The sequence below is a fragment of the Octopus sinensis genome, linkage group LG3 (assembly GCF_006345805.1).
Source record: "Octopus sinensis linkage group LG3, ASM634580v1, whole genome shotgun sequence".
NCBI lineage: Eukaryota > Metazoa > Mollusca > Cephalopoda > Octopoda > Octopodidae > Octopus > Octopus sinensis.
In genome coordinates this window covers 114,136,243-114,164,046 of record NC_042999.1, presented here as the reverse complement: position 1 = coordinate 114,164,046, position 27,804 = coordinate 114,136,243, and the positions used below count along the sequence as shown (strand labels likewise).

The window sequence follows — 27,804 nt, the reverse complement described above, 5'->3', positions numbered from 1 at the left end:
GTATGATGCCTTATCTGCTTGGCCGTTTTTGCCTCTCAACACATTAATATAAAACTGTGTTGTAAAATGGAAGTGTTGAACAAACAATAGCTTCACTGTTGCTTACAGACACTCTGTGTTAAGGAAGCAGTAGGTGGAAACTGCAACAACAACAACAAGTTGGTCTTTTTTTTATAGAATCAAATGTTAGTTTTAAAGTGTGACTCATGAATTTTTTTTTTTTTTTTTTTTTTTTTTGTTGTAGGGAAGGAGGGGAATCCTGTAGAGGAAAGGGTTTTCTGGTTGTTAAGCAGTAGTGACTAGGACTTGGAAAAAGAGACTGTGGTGGACTTAGGGGAAGGTAAAGGGAAAGAAAGATGATTAGTTAGTGTGGCAGAAAGGCTGGATGGCTAGAGTGGGATGGGGGTCATAACTTCAAGGTTTGCAGAGAGTGTTTTGGTAGTAGTGTCCTACTGATGGAGGAGGGGGAAACAGAACTTTTAGGTTTTTTTACTTTTTTTTTAAATTTTTTTCTGATTGAGAGAGGTGTATGGAGAGTAAATGGAATCAATTTGTTATGGGAAAGTGGGTAGTGGCAGATAGAAAGGTAGATCTTCATTGGTCTGTGAGTGAGAGAAAGAGAGAGATGAGTGAGATGTTGAAGGATAAAGAGATTGAGGGCAGTGTGAGGTGGGTCCTTGGGATTTAGTGAGTAAAGTGCATTGTCTTTTAGGTGGAAGTGGGAGAAAAGAACTCTGTATGGAAATAGATATTAGATATTACCAACCATGCTCTGATCTCTCTCACACACACATATTCTGTATTGCTGGTCCTCTTTCCTCTCTCACTTTTTTTCTTATCTCATTCTTTGTCCTTTATACATTATTTCTGAATATCAAGAGCCAACAGAAACTTATGCAGTGAGTAACTCAACCTACTAGAAATACAAGCCCATTACACCCTCTTCGTTTTCAAAATAGGAAGGACATGTTCATTAAAATGTTTTCTTTTGACACATTCTATCAAATTGTTTAGTTAACTAGAAAATTCCATCCATCAAAAGGAAAAGATCCCTGTCTCACATATATTACACACGAAGAAAAAGAAAATTGGGGTGGTCATATATGGAATACCTTTATCACAGGGTCTGCCAGATTTGAACTAACCTGGGGCTAAATATCATTAATTCTCTCTACTTCTTTATTAAAAGTACTGGGGGTTGATATCCATAACTCTGTCCCCCAGAATCACTAAACTGTCAGTAAATTGCCTTTCGTCCCTCCAGGTTAATAAAATAAAGTTACCAGCCAAGTACTGGTGTCAGTGACAACTAAATTTCCTACCCACTCAATTACTGCTGGCATTGTGCCTAAATAAGAAATCATTATTATTAAGTTGACTTCTATTTCTTCAAATAACTTTCAACCCTAAGCTTTAAGACCTTGTTCCTATGTTAGAAACAATTATTACTATTATTAAGGTGGTAAGCTGGCAGAACCATTAGCATGCATGGTAGAATCGTTAGCAGGCGAAATGCTTAGTGGTATTTCGTCCATCTTCACATTCTGAGTTCAAATTCTGCCAACATCATCTTTGCCTTTCATTCCTTCAGGGTCAATAAAATAATTACCAGTTGAGTTCTGTGGTTGATGTTATCAACTATCTCCCTCCCTCAAAATTTCAGGCCTTGTGCCTATAATAGAAAGGATTAGCAGAATCGTTAACATACCAGGTGAAATGCCTAGTGGTATTTTGCTCATCTTTAAATTCTGCTGAGGTCGACTTTGCTTTTCATCCTTTCAGGGTCGATAAATTAAGTACCAGTGAAACAGGGGGCGGGGTCGATGTAATCAACTAGTTCCCTCTCCCTAATTTCAGACCTTGTGCCTTTAATAGAAAGGATTATTATTATTATTGAAAGCGGCGAGCTTGCAGAATTGTTAGCACTCCTTAAATCCTTAAAAATGTTTTAGCCCGAAGGCTGCGGCCATGCTGGGGCACCACCGCTGCGGGTGATATTGCTTAGTGACATTTTGTCCGTCCTTATGTTGAGTTCAAATACCACCGAGGTTAACTTTACCTTTCATCCTTTCAGGGTTGATGAAATAAGTACCAGTTACACACTGGAGTCGATGAAATCAACTATCCCCCTCCCCCAAATTTCTAGCCTTGTATCTATAGTTGAAAGGATTATTATTATTATTATTATTAAGGTGGTGGAACTGGCAGAATGCTCTGGTATTTCTTCTGGCTTTACATTATATGTTCAAATGCAACTGAAGTCGACTTTGCTTTTTCATCCTTTTGAGGTTGATGAAATAAATACCAGTTAAGTACTGGGGTTGATGTAATCGACTTTTCCCCACCCCTGAAATTGGTGGCCTTGTGCCAAAATTTGAAACCGTCATTATTACTATTAAGGTGGCAAGCTGGCAAAATCATTAACAAACTGAGCAAAATGCTAAGCAGCATTTCATCCATCTTTACATTCTGAGTTCAAATTCCGACAATGTCAACTTTGCCCTTCATCCTTTTGGGGGATGGGATGGTCGATAAACTAAGTACTAGTGAAACACTGGGGACGATATAATCAACTAGTCCCCTCCCGCAAAATTTCGGGCCTTGTGCCTTTAGTAGAAAGGATTATTGTTATTATTATTATTGTTATGCAGTGTTTGTTTTGTCTAACACTAAACTCTATAAGACAAATAGTGTAATGAATTAAATTAGTCTCAATATATATTATAGGTGCAGCAATGGCTACATGGCAAGAAATTTACTTTCCCAACCACATGGTCTCAGTTTCAGTCCCACTGCATGGCACTTAGGGCAAGTGTGTTCTACTACAGACCTGGGCTGACCAAAGCCTTGTGATAGGATTTGCTAGGTGGAAACTGAAAATGACCTGTTAAGGCTCTGATAAACTAAACTCTTCAAGATAGTGCCCTAGCTTGTTGCAGTACAGTGACTGAAACAAGTAAAAGATAAAGAATACATTAAAGTTTATTGAAGTTCATAGTAATATTTGAAGTACGGGCCTTCAATTGCTCCATTTTTCACATAAAACTAAAAGCAACAGCTGTTGTCTGTGTATGCTTTTGCTGTTAGGAAGTTTCTGAATACTTTCTCTTTAAGATCCCTGCTGATATCATTAGCAGTGTCTTCAGCTCTCTGCTGTGGTACTTTCCCTATGAATCATGTGGAAACCTGATCAGGACATTGCATTAGCTGTACACTGGGTAGGAATGTTCAGGTTTAACTGTTCATGTATAAATTGTATATTATTTATGAGATGATAAAAAAGAATGTTTATATTTTATTCATATAATCCCTTTCAATACTGCCAGTAATTAACCATAAAACTAATGAGCGTCTATCACCCATGAATTTTTCATGGGTACTTCACTAAGTTTTCTAATAAACACCTTTTATGGATAAACACTTTCCAGTGATTTAATTTCATCATAATTTCAACATAATTTCCAGCAATAAATATGGGATAAATGCTTTTAAATGTGTGTTTGTTTGAGAATATAAGTATATAATTTTTTATGCATTATGAAATTTCAAATGAAATGTTAAAAGTTAAATAAATATATAAGCAGTATGAACACATACAACAAACAATTAAGATGAAAAAAAAATTAAGTCAACTAAAAATTTGTTTCTCATAAATATTAAATTAGCTTTCTTTACCTGGCAAGTACTACCTTCATTTCTTCATCATGTTCGTTAATTATCCTGTTTGGAGCAATTTATTTTTACAAGTTTTCTTTTCCATTATTACCTGGTAAAAAATGTATTTTTGCAAGTGAAAATTCATTGATATTTAAGGCTTGGCATTTTTTGTTCCATGTTTTCACATAAATTTCTTTCGTTTTAATTTCATTTCCACGACAACTGACATCAAAAATATTTACATGTGTGTCATCTATGTAAAATTGAATAATTTCTTTTCTCTCGGTATTTGAAAAATTCCTAGAGAGAAAACTCTCAAATTCATCTTTGGATCTTGCTGTTAATGGCATGGCTTACAAAATTTTCAAAATGAAAATTCATTCAAATTCACTTTTGTAACTGAAATTGCATGCCAAACATCATAAATAATAATGTATTTTCTGACATACAAGTTGACCTAGTGTAAACTAGGCATAGGAGTGGCTGTGTGGTAAGTAGCTTGCATACGAACCACATAGTTCCAGGTTCAGTCCTACTGCGTGGCACCTTGGGCAAGTGTCTTCTACTATAGCCTCGGACCGACCAAAGCCTTGCGAGTGGATTTGGTAGACAGAAACTGAAAGAAGCCCGTCATATATATGTATGTGTGTGTATACTTTTGTGTGTCTGTGTTTGTCCCCCCCCCCCCAACATCACTTGACAACTGATGCTGGTGTGTTTACGTCCCCGTAACTTAGCGGTTCGGCAAAAGAGACAGAATAAGTCCTGGGGTCGATTTGCTTGACTAAAGGCGGTGCTCCAGCATGGCCACAGTCAAATGACTGAAACAGGTAAATGAGTATCACTATCTTTCAAATCCTGCTGCAATTCACATAGAATTTTTTGGCCTACAATATTCATCTTGTATGCTGGTAAAATTATACAAGGGTTTTGTTTTGAGGGTTCATTTTCTGTTGTTTCTTCTCTCTCTCCCTCTCTCTCTCTCCATTGGTCAAGAAATACTAACTAAACATTTAAATCAATACAATACAATTTTATTTTGTAGATGCAAAAGTAGGTTATCTTTGGATAAGGTTGTTGGCCAGCATTTTTTAATTTTTACACAAGCTATCTTGAACTGCCAATATCTTACCTAGTTTTCTGATATTCTGTTGACTTAAACCATCATATATATTATAACTATTTTTAATATAATGATCATGTAATTGCCTAGTGTTTGTTTTATTACAATTGTTGACTTTGTGTTTTGTCATAAAAAGTTTGATTATTATTTCATTTCAGTACAATCCCCCACCCCATTGAATATTATAATACTGCATATGATCAAAGCAGTAGGGTTTTGAAACACCAAAGAACTGGCCAAAGTATTAGTTTATACTGTGACATTGATACTTGGCCGTTATAGTGGCAAAAGGCTATTAACATCTCTGATATCCAAAGTACCATGTAAAAAGCATTGGTGGTGATACCATGTAAAAAAGCATTGGTGTTGGTACCACATAAAAAGTGTAGGTGCTGTTGCTGGTACCATGTAAAAAGCATTGGTGTTGGTGCTGGTACCTTGTAAAAAGTGTTGGTGTTGGTACCATGTCAAAAGTGTTGATACCAGGTAAAAAGTTTTAGTACTGGTGCCATGTAAAAAAAAACCATTGGTGTTAGTGCCATGTAAAAAGTGTTGGTGTTGGTACTGGTGTCATGTAAAAAGTGTTAGTTCTGGTGCCACATAAAAAGCATTGGTATTGGTACTGGTACCATGTAAAAAGTTTGGTACTGGTGCCATGTAAAAAGTTGGTGCTAGTGCCATATAAAAAAACATTAGTATTGGTGCTGGTGCCACATAAAAAGCATGGGTGTTGGTACTGGTACCATGTAAAAAGTATTGGTGCTGGTACCACATAAAAAGTGTTGATACTTATGTTGGTGCCACATAAAAGCATTGATATTAGTGATGGTGCCACATAAAAAGCACTGGTGATGGTGCCATGTAAAACATACCACATAAAAAGCACTGGTGACAGTACCATGTAAAAAGTACCCCGTACACTCTGTAAAGTGATTGGCATTAGGAAAAGCATTCAGCTGTAGAAACCAAACCAACATAGACTATGGAACCTGGGTGTGGCCTTTGGCCTTGCCAGTTCCTGTCTGACCATCCAACCCATGCCAGCTTGGAAGACAGATGTTAAATGATGGTGCGGATGATGACAATCATGACACATACAAAATAACTCTGTTTACATTATCCAGTGTGTAATTCCTTAAGATGCTAGAGTGTGGTTTAAGGAAGCGTAATTACTTTTTCAAACATATTTAAGGTTCCCTTATTGGCTCCTTACACATAAGTTTCTATCAAAGAGAGTAGTGTATATCTTGTAAGGAGAACTGTAAAATTAACAGGTATTTCATCAGTTTGTTGTGATGAATTCCACTTCTTTTGTATCTTTTCAGTGGTTGTTGGATTAGCAAGCCATCCTTGTAAAACACACAAGGGATTCATAAACAAATGACCAAAGATATTATCTGGCCATGTGTGTTTGCAAACATTTTGTAGATTAATGAGGATGAATGTTTTTAAGGCTCATCAAGTTTTCTTCCCACCATTATCATTTTCCTTTTTTTTATATATATATTTTCAGAAAAATGGTCGGGATTTCAAAAAACTAGAAACCATCCTTCAACCTGATGAATTATCAGCCACGATGCCTAACCTGAACGCTGAACAGAAGTATGCTCTGCTGGACAAACAATTCAATGAGACAGTGCAGATCTATCGCCACGTCATTGATCGCTTGGAGTGTTTGGCAGAGCCTTAACACATCAATAGGTTTGGATGTTAAAATGAACGAATACGTAATGAAGTAGAAATCACTTCGACTCCATTTCTCATCAATCTCTCTTCTCCTTTCCTCTCTTTCTCCTCTGCCTTTAGAGTCATCTTGTCATTAATTTACTTGTGCACACACACACATGCATATCTAGAAATCTGTATACATCCATTATTGTTATACAATGCATTCGCTTAAATATTTATGAATATACATAAATGATTTACGTTATGTATGTTTATAAATATACATAAACACACACATACATTTGTATAGGTAATTTTTTTTCTCTCTGTATAACAAGTGTATTCTAATTTCATCCTGTAATTGCAGTGGTTGTCTTGTTTAATTACCTCTAGTATATACAACTGTAATCCTGCTAATAAACTTGCGTTAGTAGCAATTTTTCTTTGAGAATTAATGTCTACTAATAACTAAAAGTTGTGAAAGAAAAGTTTTTTTTAAAAAAAAAAAACAAATATATTTTTTAAAAAAGTAATATTCATTTAAATCTATGATTTAAATAACCAAATTTTTTTATTCTTGAGGACTTGTTTTGTTCTTTTCATATTTTTTTTTTCCAACTATTAGTTGTCATAAAGTTGACTGATTTCATACACACACACTGACATATATCCAAAACACATAGGCATTATATATATATATATATATATATATATATATACACTTGTAATTTTTTTTTTATTACTTATTGATGAAAATAAAATTTAAAATATTCTCATGATGAGTTGGGATTTTGAAAAAAAGATTTCTTTTTTGTTTTTCTGTCTGTTGTTGTTTGACCCAGATCAACCCCGATCAAACAAACCCATAAAGAAAGGTGCCCTGTAATCATCCTGTTCTTTCTTTTATGTGGTATATCTAATGTGTCTTTCATTTTTAAAACCCTTTTATTACCATATTTCTGTTGAAATATACAGCTTTTGTTTCACTTAATTTTGGTTAATAGTGAAGAATTTAGTAAAATAACTTTAAAAATTGTATTATTTGAAATAACTGTATCATTTAGAGTGGTAGGAAGTTGTGGAAGTAGGAGACCCAGGAAGACAAGAGACACAGTATTGAAGGCTGATCTAAAAAACGCTGAACCTTACAAAGAAGATGGCAGAGGATCGAAATATGTGGCACATTGCTATACTTGAGAAGACGTGCCCACCACAACAGAATTGAGATCCTAAACGGTACTATGTAAAAAGCATTAATTGATGTGGGTGCTGGTGCCACATAAATAGCACCTGGTACACTCAGTGGAGTGATTAGTGTTAGGAAGGGCATCCGACCATAGAAACCAAACCAAAATGGACTGTGAAAGCTGGTGCAGCCCCTGACTTTACCAATTCCTGCCAGACTGTACAACCCATACCAGCATAGAAAACATATGTTAAATGATCAACATCACCATAATCATTATTAAGCTATAAAGAATATAAATTTATATGAAATTTTGATGGAAAGTTTTTATTTATATTTCTTTAAAACAGGAAATTTATATCATAGAACCAGAAACAGTTTCAGCTGGTTGGTATCAGAAGGATTAAAACAGTAATAATGTAAGGGAGATTTAACTGCTGTTTCTAGCTCATCGTTTTCTACTTTTGTCATAAACATGTGTGTAATAAATAGATAGGAATATCTTTCTTAACCTTCTTTTATGATGAGCTTATCATCTATAGATGTGCTCATTATTACAGCCCATGACTAATGTATTTCTGTATCCCTATTGAAATAGCACTCTGTATATTAAGTCACTGAGAAACAAAAATACAGGAGCAAAAGCAATTTAAAAACTAAATCCCTAGGAAACTGACAAATGACCTGAAACTCTCATTTAACAGCATTATTGGGTTATCTCAATCAGCCATATTCCTGCACTGAAGCAATGCTTTCTCTTATATCTGGTATGAAAGCCAACCCATATTCTGTTTCCATTAACTTTGGCTTCATACCAACAATATGTGTTCCTTTTATGCTATATTAAGTCCTGTAATCAAGGGTCTCTTTAGTGGTTTCCTCTTTCAAATGCATTGTACTTACCTTTTTTTAACTGTTCAAAATACTTGCTTAGTTGTAAACAGTGTAGTTTTACTCATACATATTCTCTCATTCTCTCTCTATTTCATCTCTGCCTCTCACCTTTATTTCTTTTCCTGTGAATGTTTCATAAGAATGAACATAATTCTAATGAATATTCTATATAAGTTGTTCAGAATTCCCATCAGTAGAGCAGTTCAGAAAAGTAATTGAGTAGGTGTTAGAAAATATCAGTATATTAAATCTAGCAAGATATACTATAGTATCCATACATAATGTTAATAAATTTAATAATTTATGTGATACCTTGAATATCCTAATATAACTTTTGTCATTTAAAAATACCTTTCATGCATATAACTAATCATGTCTTCTTGTATTATCCACAAGGTTAATTACAATGTTTGAATGTGTATGTGTGTAGATTGTCCTGCAAATAACATCTGGATGTCCTGAGTGTTCTCATTAGCAACTGACAATTGACAATTTTCCTTTGATCAATAGCAAGGCCAAGGGGCAGTTCATTCATCCTGAACTAAGCAGGCTTTTTAAACAAACAAACAATAGACATCCCACAGATATTGTCAAGTATTCCTTGTGTAGAATGCTTCACTACTTTAGCAATCCATGCAAAATATGCTGACCCAAATATAATTTTTGTTCAGAGCACAAGTTTTCAATTACATTCAAACCAGGATTCTGTTTCACTATTGTAAAATTGAAGCTGACAATCATTCTGCACAGACCACACATAAACCAAGTTCATAGGTCAAGAGTTTATATCCTACCAAAGGCATTGGGTTCTATCAGCAGCCAATATACTTAACTACCAACAATGAAGTCCATCTGGCTCAAAGTATTAAAGTTTGTATATTTCAGTACATTAACTCTTTAAGTCCTTTGGTTTATTTCCACTTTAATAATAAAAGCCAAATTAATATTAATGAACCCACCACCCATTTGTATTTCAGAAAATTTTGTAAGCATTTACTAATAAACATTATTCAGTTCTTCAGTTTTATCACAATTCCTGTAAAATTTAAGAAACTTGCTTCCCACTTGACTAGTTCTGGGTTCAGTCCCACTGCGTAACAGCTTGGGCAAGTGTTTTCTATAATAGCCCCATGTCAACCAAAACCTTGTGAGTGGATTTGGTACATGGAAATTAAAAGAAGCATGTGTTGGTTTGTTTACATCCTCGTTTTGCAAAGGAGGCTGATAGAATAAGTATCTAGCTTTAAAAAAAAGAAGTACTGGGTTTTTTTTTTCATCTAAACCCTTCAAAGCAGTGCCCCAGCATGGCTGCAGTTCAATGACTGAACCAATCAAAAAAAAATTTTTTTATTAAAAATGAAGATCTTATTTATACTTTCCTACATACATCATAACTCAACTAAATTAATCAGGAAAAAAAATCTGCCTGATTTATTCATTTATCATAAAGCTTGATTTTATAGGGGGAAAATTACATTTTCCAAGTTACCATTATTTTGTCTTCTAGTGATATGTTGTTCCTTTTTGGTAGTATTTGTATATAAGAGCTTTAAATCCCTCTTATCTTTTCAAATTGTAACAACCAGGTTACCTTTTCCTTATATTTATATATTTTAGTTTCATTTAAAGCAGTAGTTCTCTTATGTGCAGGTAATCGGTTATATTTTTACAACACACAAAATATTTTGATAATTAAAGTAGGTAATCAGAAAATCGTCTGTAAAAGATGAAAGTAGTAACTATACCAAGAAGTAATGTTTTATCTCCACATGAATATGGCTGTTCCGTAAGAATTGATGTTACTACCATTTTTAACCCCAAGACGAGCTTCCTCCAGCTAGATTTTCTAACCAGCTACTTTATTTGTTGCAAGATCAGTGACTGATTGTCGCTTGGTTTTCTGTATATTGCAAGCTGGAGCAAATCACTGCTATCTCCAGCAGACAGGTGTTTACCACTGAGGATGGGTACAAATAGCACAAAACTGTACAGTCTGGTGATCCCATCGTCTGCTGGAAGTTGGTAGGGGTTCGCTCCCCTGTTTGCAATATATAATGGATGCAGATTGCATTGATAACCAGTTGAAGGAGGCTCCTACTGGGGTTAAAAATGGTAGTAGTGTTGATTCTTATAGAACAACCATATTGATGTGGTGATAAACATTTTAGCAATTATTTTTATACAATATTTAGTTATAAAAATATAATAGGATTTTTTAAACATGACATAGTTATGAGGGTTCACCTGACTAAAATAAAAACCAAAGGGTCCATTGGCAAAAAACAGTTGAGAACCACTGATTTAAATAACCTCTCAGCATTACTACTTCTCTGCTTAGTCCACACTGTTTCACATGCTATAGTTTCTTTAAGTTTCAGAAATAAATCCAGCAAAAAAGAAATCTTATTACAATAAACATAAATGACTTGCTAATAAAATATAGGTTTCATCAGATCTATTAATACTGCCGCCTAAGTTTACTTCAAAGTAATATAACTTTTCTCTCCTATATAAATATTTACAAGCTGTGTGTATCACCAAACAACTAGACTAGACTAACAGCTCTTTTCACAAGTTTAATGGAAGACCTGGTTTAAATTTTAAATGGCCCACATAACCAATCAATTATAACTTCATATAATTTCATCAATAAAAGCCTCCAAGAGTGGGTTATAAGCACTTTTATAGTGATTTCACAATATATCTATGACACATCTTGCATAACGGGGATCTTTTCCTTTTGAACGGCAGTTTTCAACACAAAGTCTACTTAACTAAACACTTTTAAACTTCGTATACTGGTAGAATGTGTCAAAATAAAACATTTTTTTCTCTTGGCTTTCTTGAGAAAATTGTAATTTGTAAGTTTAACGTAGTTTAATTTTTTGAATTTTAACCAATTAATGGCCTCCATTGAGCTAAAATTATTTGCTGCATCTAAAACTGAGACAACATCCTGTCACTGTTATGTTTACGTACGGAAAGCGTGTGTATAAAATTATAGAATTATTTTGTTTGTTTATTGCTTAAATTATTTTCCATTGCTTTCATTTTAGCCTTTTGTTTTTTTTTTTCTTAAGCAATGGAAAATAGTTTAAACAATACACATGTATCTCAAAACAAAAACAAAACGAATAATTTTTTAGACACACGCGTAACAATTAAGAAAAAAAAAAACGAAAGGCTAAAATTTAGGGTTAGGGTTAAGGTCAGTGACAGGATGCTGTCTCAGTTTTAGACGCAGCAAATGATTTTAGCTCAATAGATGCCATTGATTGGTTAAAATTCGAAAAATTAAACTACGTTAAACTTACAAATTACAATTTTCTCAAGAAAGCCAAGAGAAAATAACGTTTTATTTTGACACATTCTACCAATATACGAAGTTTAAAAGTGTTTAGTTAAGTAGAAATTGTGTTGAAAACTACCGTTCAAAAGGAAAAGATCCGTCCATGGTTATTCATTGAGAAGTGTGTTGACTGACTTAATTAGTATGATAAAAATGATATCCTTAACTCTTTAGCAATCACATTGTTCTGTCAAAACTAATGCTTATATATTCACATTGTTTTGAATTAATCATACATTATCTTGTAGCTTTGAGATTTTGATGAGGTAACTGTGAATTTTTAGAATGATATTGTAGGGTTGGTGTGAGAGCCACATCTGGCCAGTTTGAACATAAAACATTCTAACTTTCCAGAGACACAGTACAATAATAGATCTGTAATTCATTATAGATTATAAGATGTTGCTGGACAATCATACAATCTAAAAAAGAAACTGCTCTCATTTCTTCTACAGTTAGCATCAAGCATTTTAAATTGGTTGATGTTTATAAATACGCATGGAAATGTATACTTTAAACAGAATCTACCTCTGTCTTGCCTTTCATTTTCTGTTACTCTTGCCAACTCAGGGATATTTCTGTCATACCATCATTGATTCCACTTGTTTATACAAATATCTTTCTCACTACTGTTGACAACAGAAATACTGATATCTGTATCATCTAAAGTGAAATTAAAATATTTTTTCTCATTATTTTCTATATCCTGAGGGGAAAAACATCAAATTAATTTTCAGTACTAGTTGTTGCTGTTTTGACTAAGTAATATCATTTTCAAAATATTGTGTGAAAATGGATTTACTCAATTTAGCTGTTTTGTACTAAAACTACATGCCAAAAAAACTTACTAATAACAACTGTAAAATTGTCCTTTTGCTTGGTCAGTTTAAGAAATTTCCATAGCATTTGAATGTATTGACCAATATGTTTTATAAGTAATGCTTCAGTCATAAAATATCACATGACCTATTATCAGAAGACCCTTTTCCTGATTACTTGCCTGCAACGAAGAACAAAAAGAGGTGCTAAAGAAGATTTAATCTACCAACATGTGCAAGTCAAGCAACCTGTGTCTGTTTATAATAAAAGTTATGCCCACTTTCTGCATTCCTCTCATGATAATTTCAATAGTTTAATAAAATAAAGAACATGACCATCATGGCTGGAATTCTTGATGTGGGCTAAACAACACCAAAATGAAGAACAAAATCTTTACAAGTGAACTGATATATTATGTGCAACACTATGTTTTACATTTTCTTTAGTAAATATATTTAATCTTTATTTACACATTATATTTACTGCAGTGAAGGTGTATGGCTTAGTGATTAGAGTATTCATCTCATGATTGCAAGGTCTTGAGTTCAATTCCAAGTGGTGCATTGCATTCTTGAGCAAGACACTTTATTTCACATTGCTCCAGTCCACTCAGCTGGCAACAATGAGCAGTACCTGTATTTCAAAGGGCTAATCTTGTCATGCTGAATCTTCCTGAGAACTATATTGAGGGTACATGTGTCTGTGGAGTGCTCAGCCTCTTGCACATTAATTTTGCAAGGAGGCTGTTCCATTGATCAGATTAACTGGAACCCGCATTGTTGTAACTACTGGAGTGCCAGTTTTATATTTACTACATTTACACATTATATATGTTTGTGTGTCACTATTTTCTAATTTATCTTAGATTTGTGATGGAATAATGCTACACTTATTTTCATATTCTACCTTGTTTATTCAGTAATAAATATAATATTAACAATATAGTAATTTATGGAAATGTCACTCACCCATTCTTGCAATTCCTGCATGTAGGGCAGGAATGAAAGTTCACCACTCTTGGTCTTTCTGGACCAGCTTCTCAATGGTTTCCCAGATATGGTTCCTAGTCTCAAGCTCTCTTCCTTGTTTTGTCCTCTCAATGGATCTCTTTCAACTTTCACTTCTGCTGTTCACAGGAGAACTTTCCAGCCCATTACATATAGCTGTGTAAGTTTTTTTTTTTCTGCTTTTTGTATAACAAAACTATTTCTTATGAGACAGGGTAGTTAATCCTGTGCCCAAACCTCAGTCTGGAAGACTAGTGGAATGTGATTTGTCAGTCTTCTACCCTTTGATCTGTCTGGCTTGGGTGGCCCTAACCACGAGATTTAAGCTTCACTGGGGCTTTGAGGTATGAAGTTCCACAACTATAAGGTAATCAATCCAAAAGGGAATATCATTGTCATCATTTTATCTGCTTTTCATGCTGACATCATTGGATAGGTCAGAGGATAACAGCCTTCTCATGAATTTCATATTTTTAACTTGGTTTTTACTACTGGAGGTCCTTCCTAATATCAATCACATTTTATTGTGACACCAGCCCTAAAGACATTATCACATCTTCAACCCCACACTTAACAGAGTGGACTTAGGCACATTTTATCATAGCACCAACACTAGGCAGAATTATTATGTTTTGTACAGGGTTAAAGAGTCTCCTCAGCTTCACTTCTCCACTCATTCACTTTACAGAGGGTCTGTCCTGAATGGAATTATAATAGCATCAACACAAGCAGGGTTGCCTTGTACCTCATAAGATTAGAGTCTTCACCATTCTATAATGCATTCAATTTTTTAGGGTTACTTGGCTTGTACAGAAAGAACAGTGATGAGAGATTAAATATGTACTCATATCAACACAGACCAAAATAGAAGTATCTATGTAATCATCTAATCTACTGTTAGAAATAACAAACCAAATCTTCTTCAAATCACCCTACCATTTATTTCAATTTTTTTCTCATCTACTGACTGATATAGAGGAATACCCATAACTTTCAGAAAGCCTTCAAAACTAGTGAGGTTGATGCCATTGGTCTTGTGGAACCATTGCATGAGAGACATAAACAGGGTGGGAGTTCCAGAATGCTGTGAAGGAAAGTCTGGGCGTAGTGATTAATGGAAAGCAAAGGAGAGGGGACACAAAACAAGGGAGATGAGAGGAAGACATAGGGAATGAGCCCAACCAGTTTTGAGGAGCAGAAGTCATTATATATAGGCATGGGAGACAACAGCATGCCTATAGACCTGAGACTATAGCATGTTTATGAGAGACTTTATATGTTCACTTCAAGACTAAAAGATATTTCTGCTCTTAACAATTATCAATATTCTACAAAGCTCAAGAGAAGCCCACCATGGAATGGAACCAGGAAAAATACTGTACACACAAACATTCTAGATCACATGCAGTAAATGGCCAGCTTAGATATATTAAGGATGTACTTTCACTAGAAGAGGTCCTTAGTAATAATGAGGCCAACATCTAAAGCAGTCCTAAAGGCTCTGGTATGTACTGCTCATGGTTAGGAAAGGTGCTGCAATGGTGTTTTCTTGAAATAAATAGCATTTGTATTTTATTGTTGAAAAAGAAAAGTTTGGTATACCCCCATTGGAAGATAATTTTGAGATCTCTGCTCATAGAATCAGTGTGAGTTTGGCATGTGGTGTCAAAGTTATGAATGAGTGATGCAGAGCTGGGGAAGGTTAGGGAAGAATAAAGGTTATTATCATATGTGTAACAGTAGACATCATTGAACATGATGGCAAGTAGGTTATTGATATGTATATAAGTAAGAAAGTAGGGTGTAAAACCAAACCCTGTGGTATGCCAGGATTGATAGAATGAAGAAGGAGCAGAAAGAGCTCAAGCAACACATGCCATAATGCAGTCTGATAGGAAGCTACCAATCCATGAAATGAGAGACAGGTGGACCCCATATGTGAGCAGCTTCAATAGGAGATTTGCATTCCAGATATATTTGAAAGCTTTGCTGATGTTTAGGGTGACAATATTACTTTCACTAAATTTCTCCAAGGTCAGAGCCCCTTGAAAGATATAAAAGAGTAAGTGAGCATTGGATCTGGTTTAATAGAAATTGTATTGGTGGTCTTGTAGGAGAGAATAAGATTCAGTGTGTTGGATGATATTGGAAGTGACTGTCTCCATTGGAAGTAAGTGAAATAAGGCAATAGCTAGTAGAATCAGAGGGGTTGACTTTCTTGGAGATGAGATACACTGTTTCCAAATATCAGGGTAGATTCCTGTGAAGAGAGGGAAATCGAAGAGTTTGGTGAGTATAGGGTCAGCTCTAGGGTAATGGGTGGAACATTATTTGACTCTGTAGCCTTTTTTTGATTATATGTGACCAGATATACTTTTACACTTGACATGTATTTATGCAAGATGATGTACTTCCATCTTTGGCTAGGTACCAAAGGTGGTGGCTTTCTCTGTGGGAGTAGTACACATACAACTATCTTTACTGTGAAATGGCTGTGGAAAAGGATTATGCAAAGTTGGTGGGTATTCTTTTGACAAGGATTGGTTGCAGTTTAGAGAAGGGTATAGCTTGATGGTTATGTGATGCATGAAGTCATTTTTGTAGTTCAAATAATTGCGTTACTGGATAAATACTAACCAGTTTAGGGACATGGGAAAGATTCTCCACACATAGTGAGCTTTGTTTAATCAAAGAAAACATTTATGATAATGTAGTTGTAGATGCACTGAACAAAAGAAAATGGTTGTGACAGGAATGTCTTGATCAGACTTGACCTGTGGTTAAATGACAACAGTGATATAAAACTATGTTTTATATAGGATTGAGTAATGCCATTGTTATTGCTTTTCTATCCTTTTCACTATGACAATATTGTAAAATAATGGGCCAAGGAACTGTAAGTATATTTTTAGCCTTGTTCTAAAAATAATGTTGGTGTTATAACCCTTTGAGAAAACAATTACATTTGAGAACTGATGGATCATGATTTTGACCTAGATAAGTTAGGTTAAAACTGGTTGTTAGATACACGTGCTCTCTTTAGGGACTATACACTTGAAATTATTTTATACTGAAACTTAAATATATACATTCTTGTGTATATCATATCATCATCATCATCATTTTTTTCCATGTGGCATTGGGTGAGATAGGTCTACTTATTTTCATGTTTTTTTTTAATCACATCTTTGAGGCCTGTCACCTCAAGTTTGTAACTGTAAACCTCACTACTTCTTCCCATTTCTTGCTCTTTTAGTACTGCATGTATCTTCAAGTGCCAGTTAACAGAATTTTTTTTACCAGCATTCATCCTCTATAAATCAATTGACATGTTCTGCATGTCATGTTATGTAGGTATTATTAAAGCTATTGTTCTAATATTGAACTGCTGATACAAAGATTATCTTCTTTCTGTTATATTAATTCAGTTCTGCCTATGTTGGGTAGTACCCTTATATCATTAATAATCCTATCTCCTATAGGCAAAAGATATTAACTTTTGGAGGAGAGGGGCTAGTCAATTACATTGACTGCTACTTACTGCATTGACCCTGAAAGGACAAAAGGCAGAGTCAACATTGGTAGAATTTGAACTCAGGAAGTAAAGACAAATGAAATGCTGATAAGAATTTTTGTCCAACATGCTAATGATTCTGCCAGCTTGCCATCTTGACCTTGTCTTTATTCATGGCAGCTATTGCTCTCTGTTTAGCTATGGGTATGGTTACATTTACTTAGCTTGACATTAAGCTTCTGTTTGTTTTACAAGGAGGAGGAGTCACAGTGGGATTCTGAAGTAATTGCTGGGAGTGGGGGTCATACAGGAAGACTGCAAAAATTGTTGGGGTGGGGGTGGAATCTTACAGGGGAGATACTTTAAGGATGGAATCATACTAGGATGCTGCAGTAATTGCTGGGAACGAAATCAAACTGGGATAATGCTGGAGGTGGAGTCATGTACAGAGCATTAATTTATTTAAGCCAGTCCAGAGTATAGGCAGAGGTGTGGTTACATGGTAAGAAGTTTGCTTCCCAAGCAGATGGTCTCCGGTTCAATTCAACTGCATGGTTCATTAGGCAACTGTCTTTTATTATAGCTGTAGGCCAACCAAAGCCATGTGAGTGTATTTGGTTGATGGAAATTGAAAGTAGCTTGTCATATATATATATATATATATTGTTATACTTCAGAATGGTCATTTTGCCAGTTTAGCCAATAAAAAATCTTGCACAACAAATATTTAAACGTATATATATATATATGTATTATGTATGTGTGTATATGACAGGCTGCTTTCAATTTCCATCAACCAAATACACTTACATGTCTTTATATATATATATATATATATATATATATATATAATATATATATATATATATAATATATATATATATACACATAGGCATAGGAGTGGCTGTGTGGTAAGTAGCTTGTTTACCGACCACATGGTTCCGGGTTCAGTCCCACTGTGTGGCACCTTGGGCAAGTGTCTTCTACTATAGCCTCGGGCTGACCAAAGCCTTGTGAGTGGATTTGGTAGACGGAAACTGAAAGAAGCCTGTCGTATATATATATGTATGTATGTGTATGTGTTTGTGTGTCTGTGTTTGTCCCCCTAGCATTGCTTGACAACCGATGCTGGTGTGTTTATGTCCCCGTTACTTAGTGGTTCGGCAAAAGAGACCGATAGAATAAGTACTGGGCTTACAAAAGAATAAGTCCCGGGATCGAGTTGCTCGATTAAAGGTGGTGCTCCAGCATGGCCGCAGTCAAATGACTGAAACAAGTAAAAGAGTATATATTTATATATATATATATATCATCATCATCATCATCATCATCATCATCGTTTAGCGTCTGTTTTCCATGCTAGCATGGGCTGGACAGTTCTACTGGGGTCTGTGAAGCCAGAAGGCTTCATCAGGCCCAGTCAAATCTGGCAGTGTTTCTAAGGCTGGATGCCCTTCCTAACACCAACCACTCTGTGAGTGTAGTGGGAGCTTTATATATATATATATATAAAGTTTGTGTGTGTGCCTTTGTGTTTGTACTTTTTCCCTAACCACCATTTGACAACTGGTGTTGGGGTGTTTACATCCTTGTAACTTAGCAGTTCAGTAAAAAGAGAGCGATAGAATAAGTACTAGGCTTAACAAAAAGCAAGTACTGGGATCAATTCATTCGAGTAAAAGTTCTTCAAGGTTGTGCCCCAGCATGGCCACAGTCTAATGGCTGAAACAACTAAAAGGTAAGATATATATGAATGTGTATGTCTTACTGTTTCCTTGCCTTAACATCATGAGATAGTTGTAAACAAGTGTCACCGTAATGGAAGCTGTATTTTTCAATTCTAGTATTCTGTGAAAACATGTATGATCATGGGGAAATATTGACTTACTTGAAATCAGAACATTTGGCCATTGTTGATTTCCTGCTGGCATGAAAAAGTAGATGTTAAATAATGCTGATTTTATATATATGTGTATATATATATATATATATATATGTATGTATTTGCATTATATTAGCAATTTGATCATGCTAAACTAGTTATTTACAGACTGTTTGAATAAAATTATACATATTATATATCTAACCCTATTACTAACTTCACCTTGGAGCAATGACCTAAGAACCTGTACAATCCCAGCAAAGCACACCAAAACAGCAAAAACAAAACAGGCAAGACCACAAACTACCACTTGTCAGTAACAAGCAGAAATGCAATAACAACAAAATCCAGTCTGATACAACCAGAATATTTTCTGACATCAGCTGCTTAAATGATATGATTTCAAAATGATTTAGGCCCTGTGTTGTGTGTATATGTGTGTATTTGCATATATATATATATATTTATACGTATGTTTGTATGTATATATATATATATATATGTGCGTGAGTGTGTTGAATTTGAATAAATGTATGTATTTGTCATTACTAAATTATAAAACGAGTGACTGACTAAATTATCATTGAATAAAAAGCTAAGATTTCTATTTGTTTCAACAAAACTATTGTCAAACTAATTTCAGTATTTCTCTGTTACTTAATCATTAACAATTCAAGATTTTAAATCCATTTTCTGTTATTTTTCTTTTCTTTATTCTTATCCTTTTTTTTCCCCCATTTTCTATATCATTCATTAGACAGTTTAAATGAATCTACTTCTTATGAATGTGAAAGAAAACTTAAAATATGCTGTTATTGGTTTCAAATTTAGGCACAAGACCAGCAATTTTGGGAAAGGGGCCAAATCAATTACATTGACCCCAGTGTTCATCAGATACTTATTACATCGACCCTAAATGGATGAAAGACAATGTCAAGCCCAGCAGCATTTGAACTCAGAACATAAAGACGGACAAAATACTACACACAGCTCGATATTTTAAGTATCTCAGCAGTGATTCCTGATGGGCCAGGTGCTTTCTATGTCTTCATATCCTTAATTGTTTTATCTACCAGGGTACTGTAGATTCGGATAGCTGGTCCCTCAATTGAGTCAACCTTTGGCAGACTCTCCACCTCCCATTCATTCTCCACATTCAGCAGTCTTTCATAATGGCATCTCCTAGCCTCTTTCTTTGCAGAATCATTAAATGCAAGGGCACCATCATCCATGCAGACACATTTCTCTCCTATGACATCACGGTTTTCTCTCACACACTGTCTTGCAATCTGAAATACTTCAGTTCTTTGGTCCTCGCGTCACTGAACATTGGCAAACTTCTTTTCTGCTACTCCCCTGGCTATATATACCTGTCTCTTAGCTTCCCTTTTGGCTATCTGATACATTCTCCTGCTACTCCCACTCTTCCTGGCCTTTGAAGCCTGTTTCTTTGCTCTAATGGCCCTGTTTACAGTATTGTTCCACCATCATGTTACCCTAGGTCTGGAAGGGACTTTGCACCAGCCACAGATTTGGTCTGTGGCAGTCAGCAAGCTATCCCACAGGAATTCCCAGCTGCCTTCTCTGTCACAGGTCTAGCTCCTCCTCACTATCATCAAATTTCTCGGTAAGGATATACCTAAATCTCTGACCATGTGAAGGGTTCTTAAGCTTCCAAGTCCTTCTTTTCCAGACTGGCCTGCTTTTTGGCATCCTTCTGGCCTCAAGTCTCTAATAACTAGTCTATGTTGCAGGATACATTCTTCACCAGAGAGGGTCTTTGTATTTAAGAGCAGCCATGCATCCTGCTGTCTGATGAGAATGAAATTAATCTGGCTAGCAGAGTCACCTGATTGATAGGTTATCAGGTAACTAGCTGGTTTCTTGAAGATGGTGTTGCAGATCAATAGGTTATTTGCATCACAGAACTCCAGGAGCCTAGTTCCCTCTTCATTTCTGGTACCAACACCATGGCCTCACTGTACACCATGGGAGATACTAGGTTGCTGTCCGACATGCCCATTAAAATCTCCTGCCACAAAGATGAGATTATTGTCACTCATCTTTGAGGTAGCCTGCAGAAGAATATCATAAAAGTGATCCTTCTGTTCATTTGGTAGACCCACTTGTGGGGCGTAGGCAGTGATAATTGTAGCCATACCAGTCTGCAAGATTAGCCTGAGTTTGAGTACTCTATCACACACCCTCACTACCTCTATGACCTTATCTACCCATTTCACTGCAAGAAGTATGCCCACACCCCCTATTCCATCACTATTACCTCCCCAGAAGAGTTTATACCTACATGCTTTGCCTGTAAAAACTCTGGCTGAAGCTCCTCTCCACCTCACCTCTTGTACACAACATACATCAACACATCTCTGTCCAAGCATCATATATATATATATATATATAGGTGCAGGTGTGGCTGTGTGGTAAGAAACTTGCTTCCCAACCATGTGGTTCCAGGGTTATTTTCACTGCGTGGCAACTTAGGCAAGTGCCTTCTACTCTAGCTCCAAGTTGACCAAAACCTTCTGAGTGGATTTGGTAGACAGAATCTGAAAGAAGCCCGTTGTGTATGTATATATATATATATAATATATATATATATATATATATATATATATGCATGTATATCCCTTTAGTATATATATGTATATATATATATATATATATATATATATATATATGCATGTATATCCCTTTAGTGTTCAAGCCGGCCAAAACTAATTCCCCTTTATTTGTTCAAACCGGCCAAATCCGGCCGTATCCGACTGCTCTACGAAATCACTAAAAAAATAAACAAATGACGTTATTGAATTCTCGTAGCTTTGAGATAATGCGAGATGAAACATTTCCCGCCTTTAATCAAGTATAAATACTATGAAATTGTTTAGGCCACCATCCGATTTTACTGTAAATAGTTTTATTCATTCGTTTTTAATTACTTGTATCACATGACCCCAAATCATGTTGTGCTGTCCCCATTTATGTAAACCCCCATGGGTAATAAAAATATCGGTTATTTCCACGTTTGAAGAGAAGTGTCGTTTGTTGTGAAAGAAATGGCGTCAGCAAGTAGCGATTCCGACTTTGAAGGTTTTACTATTGATGATATTGAAGATATCAACGAAAACAAAAGTATTTTGACTTCGGATGAATCTGATATTGATATCAGTGATTACTCGTCGGGCGAAGAAGATTTCGATAACGAAAGTGACGAAAACGATATTGTAAACGGCGGTGCATCATCATGGCCGCAGCTCTGAGCTGAACCTTAAAAAAACAAAAAAAAAAAAAAGGTAACATGGTCGAAAATTACGTCACCAAACACAATTTCTGATTTTACAGACAACACTGATCCACAACATAATTTACCTCCTGATGCTCAACCACTGGACTATCTATTTTTATTTTTGCCTGAAGGTTTTTTGTTTGAAAATGTTGCGGAGGAAACGAACAAATATGCGCAACATTTAATTTCTGTTCGAAGAAGAAACGATCCTCTATGGCAGCCATCTAATACAGCGGAAATGAGAGCATTTTTCACAATTAACATTATGTTTGGAGTTAAACAGCTTCATCGACTGTGGAACTATTGGAGTCCCGATGTAAGGTATGGCGACCCATATATTTCGAGCATCATGTCGAAGACGAGGTATTCGAAAATATCTCAGTATTTGCATTTAACTGATTCTGCCAATGCCCCCAACAAAAACGACCCAAACTACGATTCCCTGTACAAAGTACGTCCCGTGATAGATTTACTTGTAAATAATTATAAAACTGTTTATTTACCTAGGAAAAATCTCAGTGTAGATGAAGCCATGATAGGCTATAAGGACAGAGTACATTTTCGGCAGTACATGCCTGCCAAACCTACTAAATTGAGGATCAAGGTAAGGGAAGTTTGTGAATCGGAGACGGGATACTGTGTAAACTTCGATGTTTACACAAGTAAGAAGTATAATAGGAAAAGACCGCATGGATTGGGACATGATGTTGTATGGTCTCTTACCCAACCTTTTCACCATCAGCACCGACACCTATTTCGACCGTTTTTTTTTCTTCGGTGGCTTTGGCTGAAAATCTTGCCCGTGTAAGCACTTACATGTGCAGTACTGTTATGGGAAACCGTAAAGGTTTACCCCATGAAATAAAAACAAAATTTTAAAAAAAAAGAGGGGACATTTTGCAAATGCAAAAAGAAAATTTATTAGTTACTGCTTTTAAAGACAAAAGACAGATTTTATTTCTGTCTTCTAATGAACAACCTGGTGTTGGTGCTGAGGGGAAACCCCTTGTGAATATTTGTTACAACAAATAAATGGGTGGGGTAGATAAATCCGACCAATATCGGGCATATTACCCAGTTGGTCGACCTAAGAAGAAATGGTGGAGGTACATTTTGTGGTTTTTAGTTAATTCAACTATAGTAAATGCACACATTGTATATGTAAAAAGCCACAAAGTACCTCCGCCACCGAAAGACTACGACCACTTGAAATTTCGGGTTGACATCGCATATCAGTTACGCGAGGGCTTTTCTTCTAGAAAGCACAGAATTGGGAGAAAAGCAAAATTAACTGAGGTGGATGTCAACAGGAAATATTAACTTTCATTAAGTCGAAAAAATAAACGGACGAAAAAGAGTTTGCAGACTGTGTTCGCTGCAAAAAAGAAAAACTGCGAAAGGGTACAAGGTCGAGACCTCATATATGTTCGTTTTGCCAAGTGCCCTATTTACAGAAATATGCCATAAGTGCATAATTTTGCATATTCCTTTTCATTTTATTATATAATATGTGAAAGTGAGAACTACATATTAATTTTCAGTATGTTACAACACCTGTATTCACCTTTGTCTCACCTGTTAATGAGATTTTTTTATTAGATGCATTCTGTTACGTGAATGAATTCGTTAAATTGTATAAGAATGCATAGCCAATGGTATATTGACTAGTAAAAGAGTTTTGTACTTTCTTTTCAATTATGACGTTTGAATGAAATATAGAGAAAGAGTAAAATCTTGTACCGATTACACCTGTATTTTAATTAATTCAAATTAATGTACCTCATCTTGAAAAATGTAAAATTGTTGGCCGTTGACATCTGGGATAATTTTAGCAGCAAACCAAACAGGTAAGATGTATTAAGAATATGAATTTTAGTTTTTATTCATAATGTTATTGTTTTTACACCTGTTAATTAAATTTACCTGCCCATAAAAGTCAAATTTAGTCAGAAAGATCAGCTAAAATTACGTAATTATAAACCACTGGCTTATAAGCACCCAGTTACAAAATTTCAAATCTGTATGTAGAAAATTAACAGCCCACTTGAACCTGAATAAATCAAAATTAATGTGAACAGATAAGCATTATATTTGACAAATTAATCTGAGCACTAAAGGGATATACCATTTGTGTGTGTTTTTTTTTTGTATGTGTTTGTCCACTACCACCACTTGACAACTGGTGTTCATCTGTTTATGCTCCTGTAACTTAGCAGTTCAACAAGAGTCCAATAGAATTAGTACTAGGCTTTGAAAAAAAAAGTAGTGAGATCAGTTTGACTAAATCCTTGAAGACAGTGACCCACCATGCCTGCAGTTCAATGACTAAAACAAGCGCACACTCGTCTGGCACCTGTGTCGGTGGCACATAAAAAACACCATCCGAGCGTGGCTGTTCGCCAGCCTCGTCTGGCACCTGTGTCGGTGGCACATAAAATCACCCACTACACTCTCGGAGTGGTTGGCGTTAGGAAGGGCATCCAGCTGTAGAAACACTGCCAGATCTGACTGGCCTGGTGCAGCCTTCGGGCTCCCCAGACCCCAGTTGAACCGTCCAACCCATGCTAGCATGGAAAGCGGACGTTAAACGATGATGATGATACATATGTATATATATATGTGTGTGTGTGTGTGTGTGAAGGCGCAATGGCCCAGTGGTTAGGGCAGCGGACTCGCGGTCATAGGATCGCGGTTTCGATTCCCAGACCAGGCGTTGTGAGTGTTTATTGAGCGAAAAACACCTAAAAGCTCCACGAGGCTCCGGCAGGGGGTGGTGATCCCTGCTGTACTCTTTCACCACTCTTTCTCTCTTTCTTCTGTTGGCCTGCTCGCTTAGCCAGCGGGGTGGCGTCATTTGAAGGCTAAAACAGTGCGAACGCATTGTGACCAGTGATGTGTAAAACATCTGATGGTCTGGTCGGTCACGTAATCAAAAGTCACGTAATATATATATATATATATATATATATATATATATATATATATATATATATCAAAATAAGCAACAAGAATGACTCCGGTAATTTGGTACGATCGTTTCGTACTACATCGTTTTATTAAATGTTGTAAGTATTACAACAGTTTTAAAGTGCTGAGCACTCATCAGCCAATTATAGAGGTTTTCCATTAATACAAAAATTTTCATTTCAAGTGGCAACATTATAGAGAAAGAAGGTAGATACATAGACAAAGATGTGGATTTAAATTTTAAGAACATTTGAGGTAGTGGAGCCCATATATATATAAGATTTACCCAAGTGTAGTCAATGAAATTCAGTTGCAAGAATCTCTATGATAGCCCATTAGATATACTGTATTTATAATTCAAAGGTCTAGCCCCTGTCAGATACTGTTTCATACTGATACTTTCTGAGGATTAAGTTACAGCTACAAGTGTCTGTGGAATACTCGGCTACTTACATTTTAATTAATTTATTTATTTGAATAATTGGAATTGTCATTGTAGAACTGGGTGTGAGATCCACTTTACTTTCATACATAAATATAAACTTCAGTTCCATTGATCAAAATCTGGAATACTCATTGTCAAAACCAAAACCAAAGTGAGATTCCTTTACATTTTAGCACACACATGCATACATATATATGTGTATATGTATGTGTGTGTAACTACAGGTTCATGTGTGTAGATACAATAAATAGAAATATAGCTATAACGAAGATGCTTCAAATTTCATGCTCACTGAAGTAGCTTTTCTTTCTCTTTAAATCTCAGTATGTGTTTGTTTATGTGTGTGTGCACGCGTGTGTATGGAAGTATGAATGTATATATGCATTACTTTTATCTGTCCCATTTTTTTCTAGGTTAACATGTTTATGATAGTGTTTTTACAACTGTAGTTTGTATATATCAATTGCAAAAGTTTCTTTTTATGTTTTTGTTACTATTGTTGAGTACTCTTTCTCTCATTAATCTTTCACATATGAAGTAGAGTATATCACCTACGTTTCAACTTAGCAAGTAGTAGGTAAGTTCCACTTTCTCTCACAATTTTACTGCAAGGGATTACCTAAAAAAAAATTTAGGAAGTCTGCATTCACATAATATCAGAACTATGTTAAAAAATAACACTACACAACACAGATTCCTCACCAAAGTTAAAACTATCCAAGAACTGCTTCTATAACATCTCAACTGGGAGGTGCTTAAATGTCAGAATAGAAGAACCTCTTGTTAATGAGGGGAGAGGCATTTAAGCCAGAATTGGGTGAAAATATATGGTGCAAAAAAAGGAAATCCTACGAGGGAATACCCAAAAGTAACCGGAAATGTTCTGTGTGTGACAAGCCCATTGTCACTTCTAGGAGCCACTTGGTACAATCTGCAGACATCACTCAGCTGACTGACATTGTCCAATCAGGTCATACTGCCATGTGGTGCGTCTTTGTTTTGCAGTGCTTCTCCCCTGTTCATCGATTTTTGTGATGGCTGAAATGAAGGAACAATGAGCTTCTGTAAAATTCTGTTTTCTGCTGGGGAAAACAGTGGCTGAAACAGTTGTCATACTTCAAACAGCTTACAAGGCTACTACCATGAGCAAACACTAGTTTACAAATGGCTTTCATGCTTTAGAAATGGTCACTTGTTGCTTGTGGACCAACCTCTTTCAGGGTGACTGTCAGCCTCCCAAATTCATGAACTGGTCTTGGAGGGCCATCACCGAACAATTGACAAACTTGTTAATTTGACTTGTGTGTCCTGGAGCTCCTGCCAACGAATTTTGAGCAAGAAATTGCAAATGAAAAGAGTTGCAGCAAAATTTGTGCTTTGCTTGCTCATGGAAGATCAAAAGCAAGCACAACTGAAAGTGTGTCATGAACTGAAAGAACAGTTGGAAGTTGATCCAGACCTTTTTTTCGAAGGTCATCACTGGTGATGTAAGCTGGTGCTACTGAATTTGCAGATGTGGATGAGGTGAAGAAAAAACAACAGAGGCATTAAAAGACATTACTTCACAAGAGTTCTATCACTGCTTCCAACAGTGGAAAATACACCTGGACCGATGCATTGCTTCAAATGGAGAATAGTTTGAAGGCGATAAAAGTGTAAACATGTAAAACTAAATAAAATAATATTGCACAATTTTGGTTTCTTTTGGGATTGTTTTAATTTAGATCACTTTAAACCATAAGTTTGTATTGTAGAATGTGAAGCAATCTCAGGCAGTTGAGTATCACAAGCATTTAACTCTTTAACATTCAGATTAATCTGTGAAAGGTGATATTTATTTATTCACATTCTTTTAAATTAACCATGTGTTATCTCATAACTTTAAGATTTCAATGGTGTTATTGTTTATTTTTAGATTGACATTTTAGGGTAGGTATGAGAGGTTGGATTTGGTCAATTTGAACATGAAGGGTTAAATTAGTAAGAGATTATTTC

At 35.6% G+C, this 27,804-nt stretch overlaps 2 protein-coding genes across 2 annotated transcripts in view; both read left to right on the top strand.

Annotated features, from left to right (window-relative positions):
* The window catches only part of LOC115209863 (histone acetyltransferase type B catalytic subunit), a 186,084-nt gene extending 179,139 nt beyond the window's left edge, over nt 1–6,945 (top strand). The window contains exon 11 of the mRNA XM_029778440.2: nt 6,294–6,945. Coding sequence (XP_029634300.1) covers nt 6,294–6,470 — 177 coding nt within the window. The 3' untranslated portion in view covers nt 6,471–6,945. The remainder of the gene's footprint in view (nt 1–6,293) is intronic.
* Nucleotides 6,946–22,167: 15,222 nt separating this feature from the next.
* LOC115209520 (piggyBac transposable element-derived protein 4-like) lies at nt 22,168–25,964 on the top strand. The gene is made up of 3 exons (XM_029777949.1): nt 22,168–22,318; nt 22,454–23,059; nt 25,864–25,964. Exons 1-3 carry the CDS (start codon nt 22,168–22,170, stop codon nt 25,962–25,964), a joined length of 858 nt encoding a protein of 285 aa, XP_029633809.1.
* Nucleotides 25,965–27,804: the final 1,840 nt, after the last annotated feature.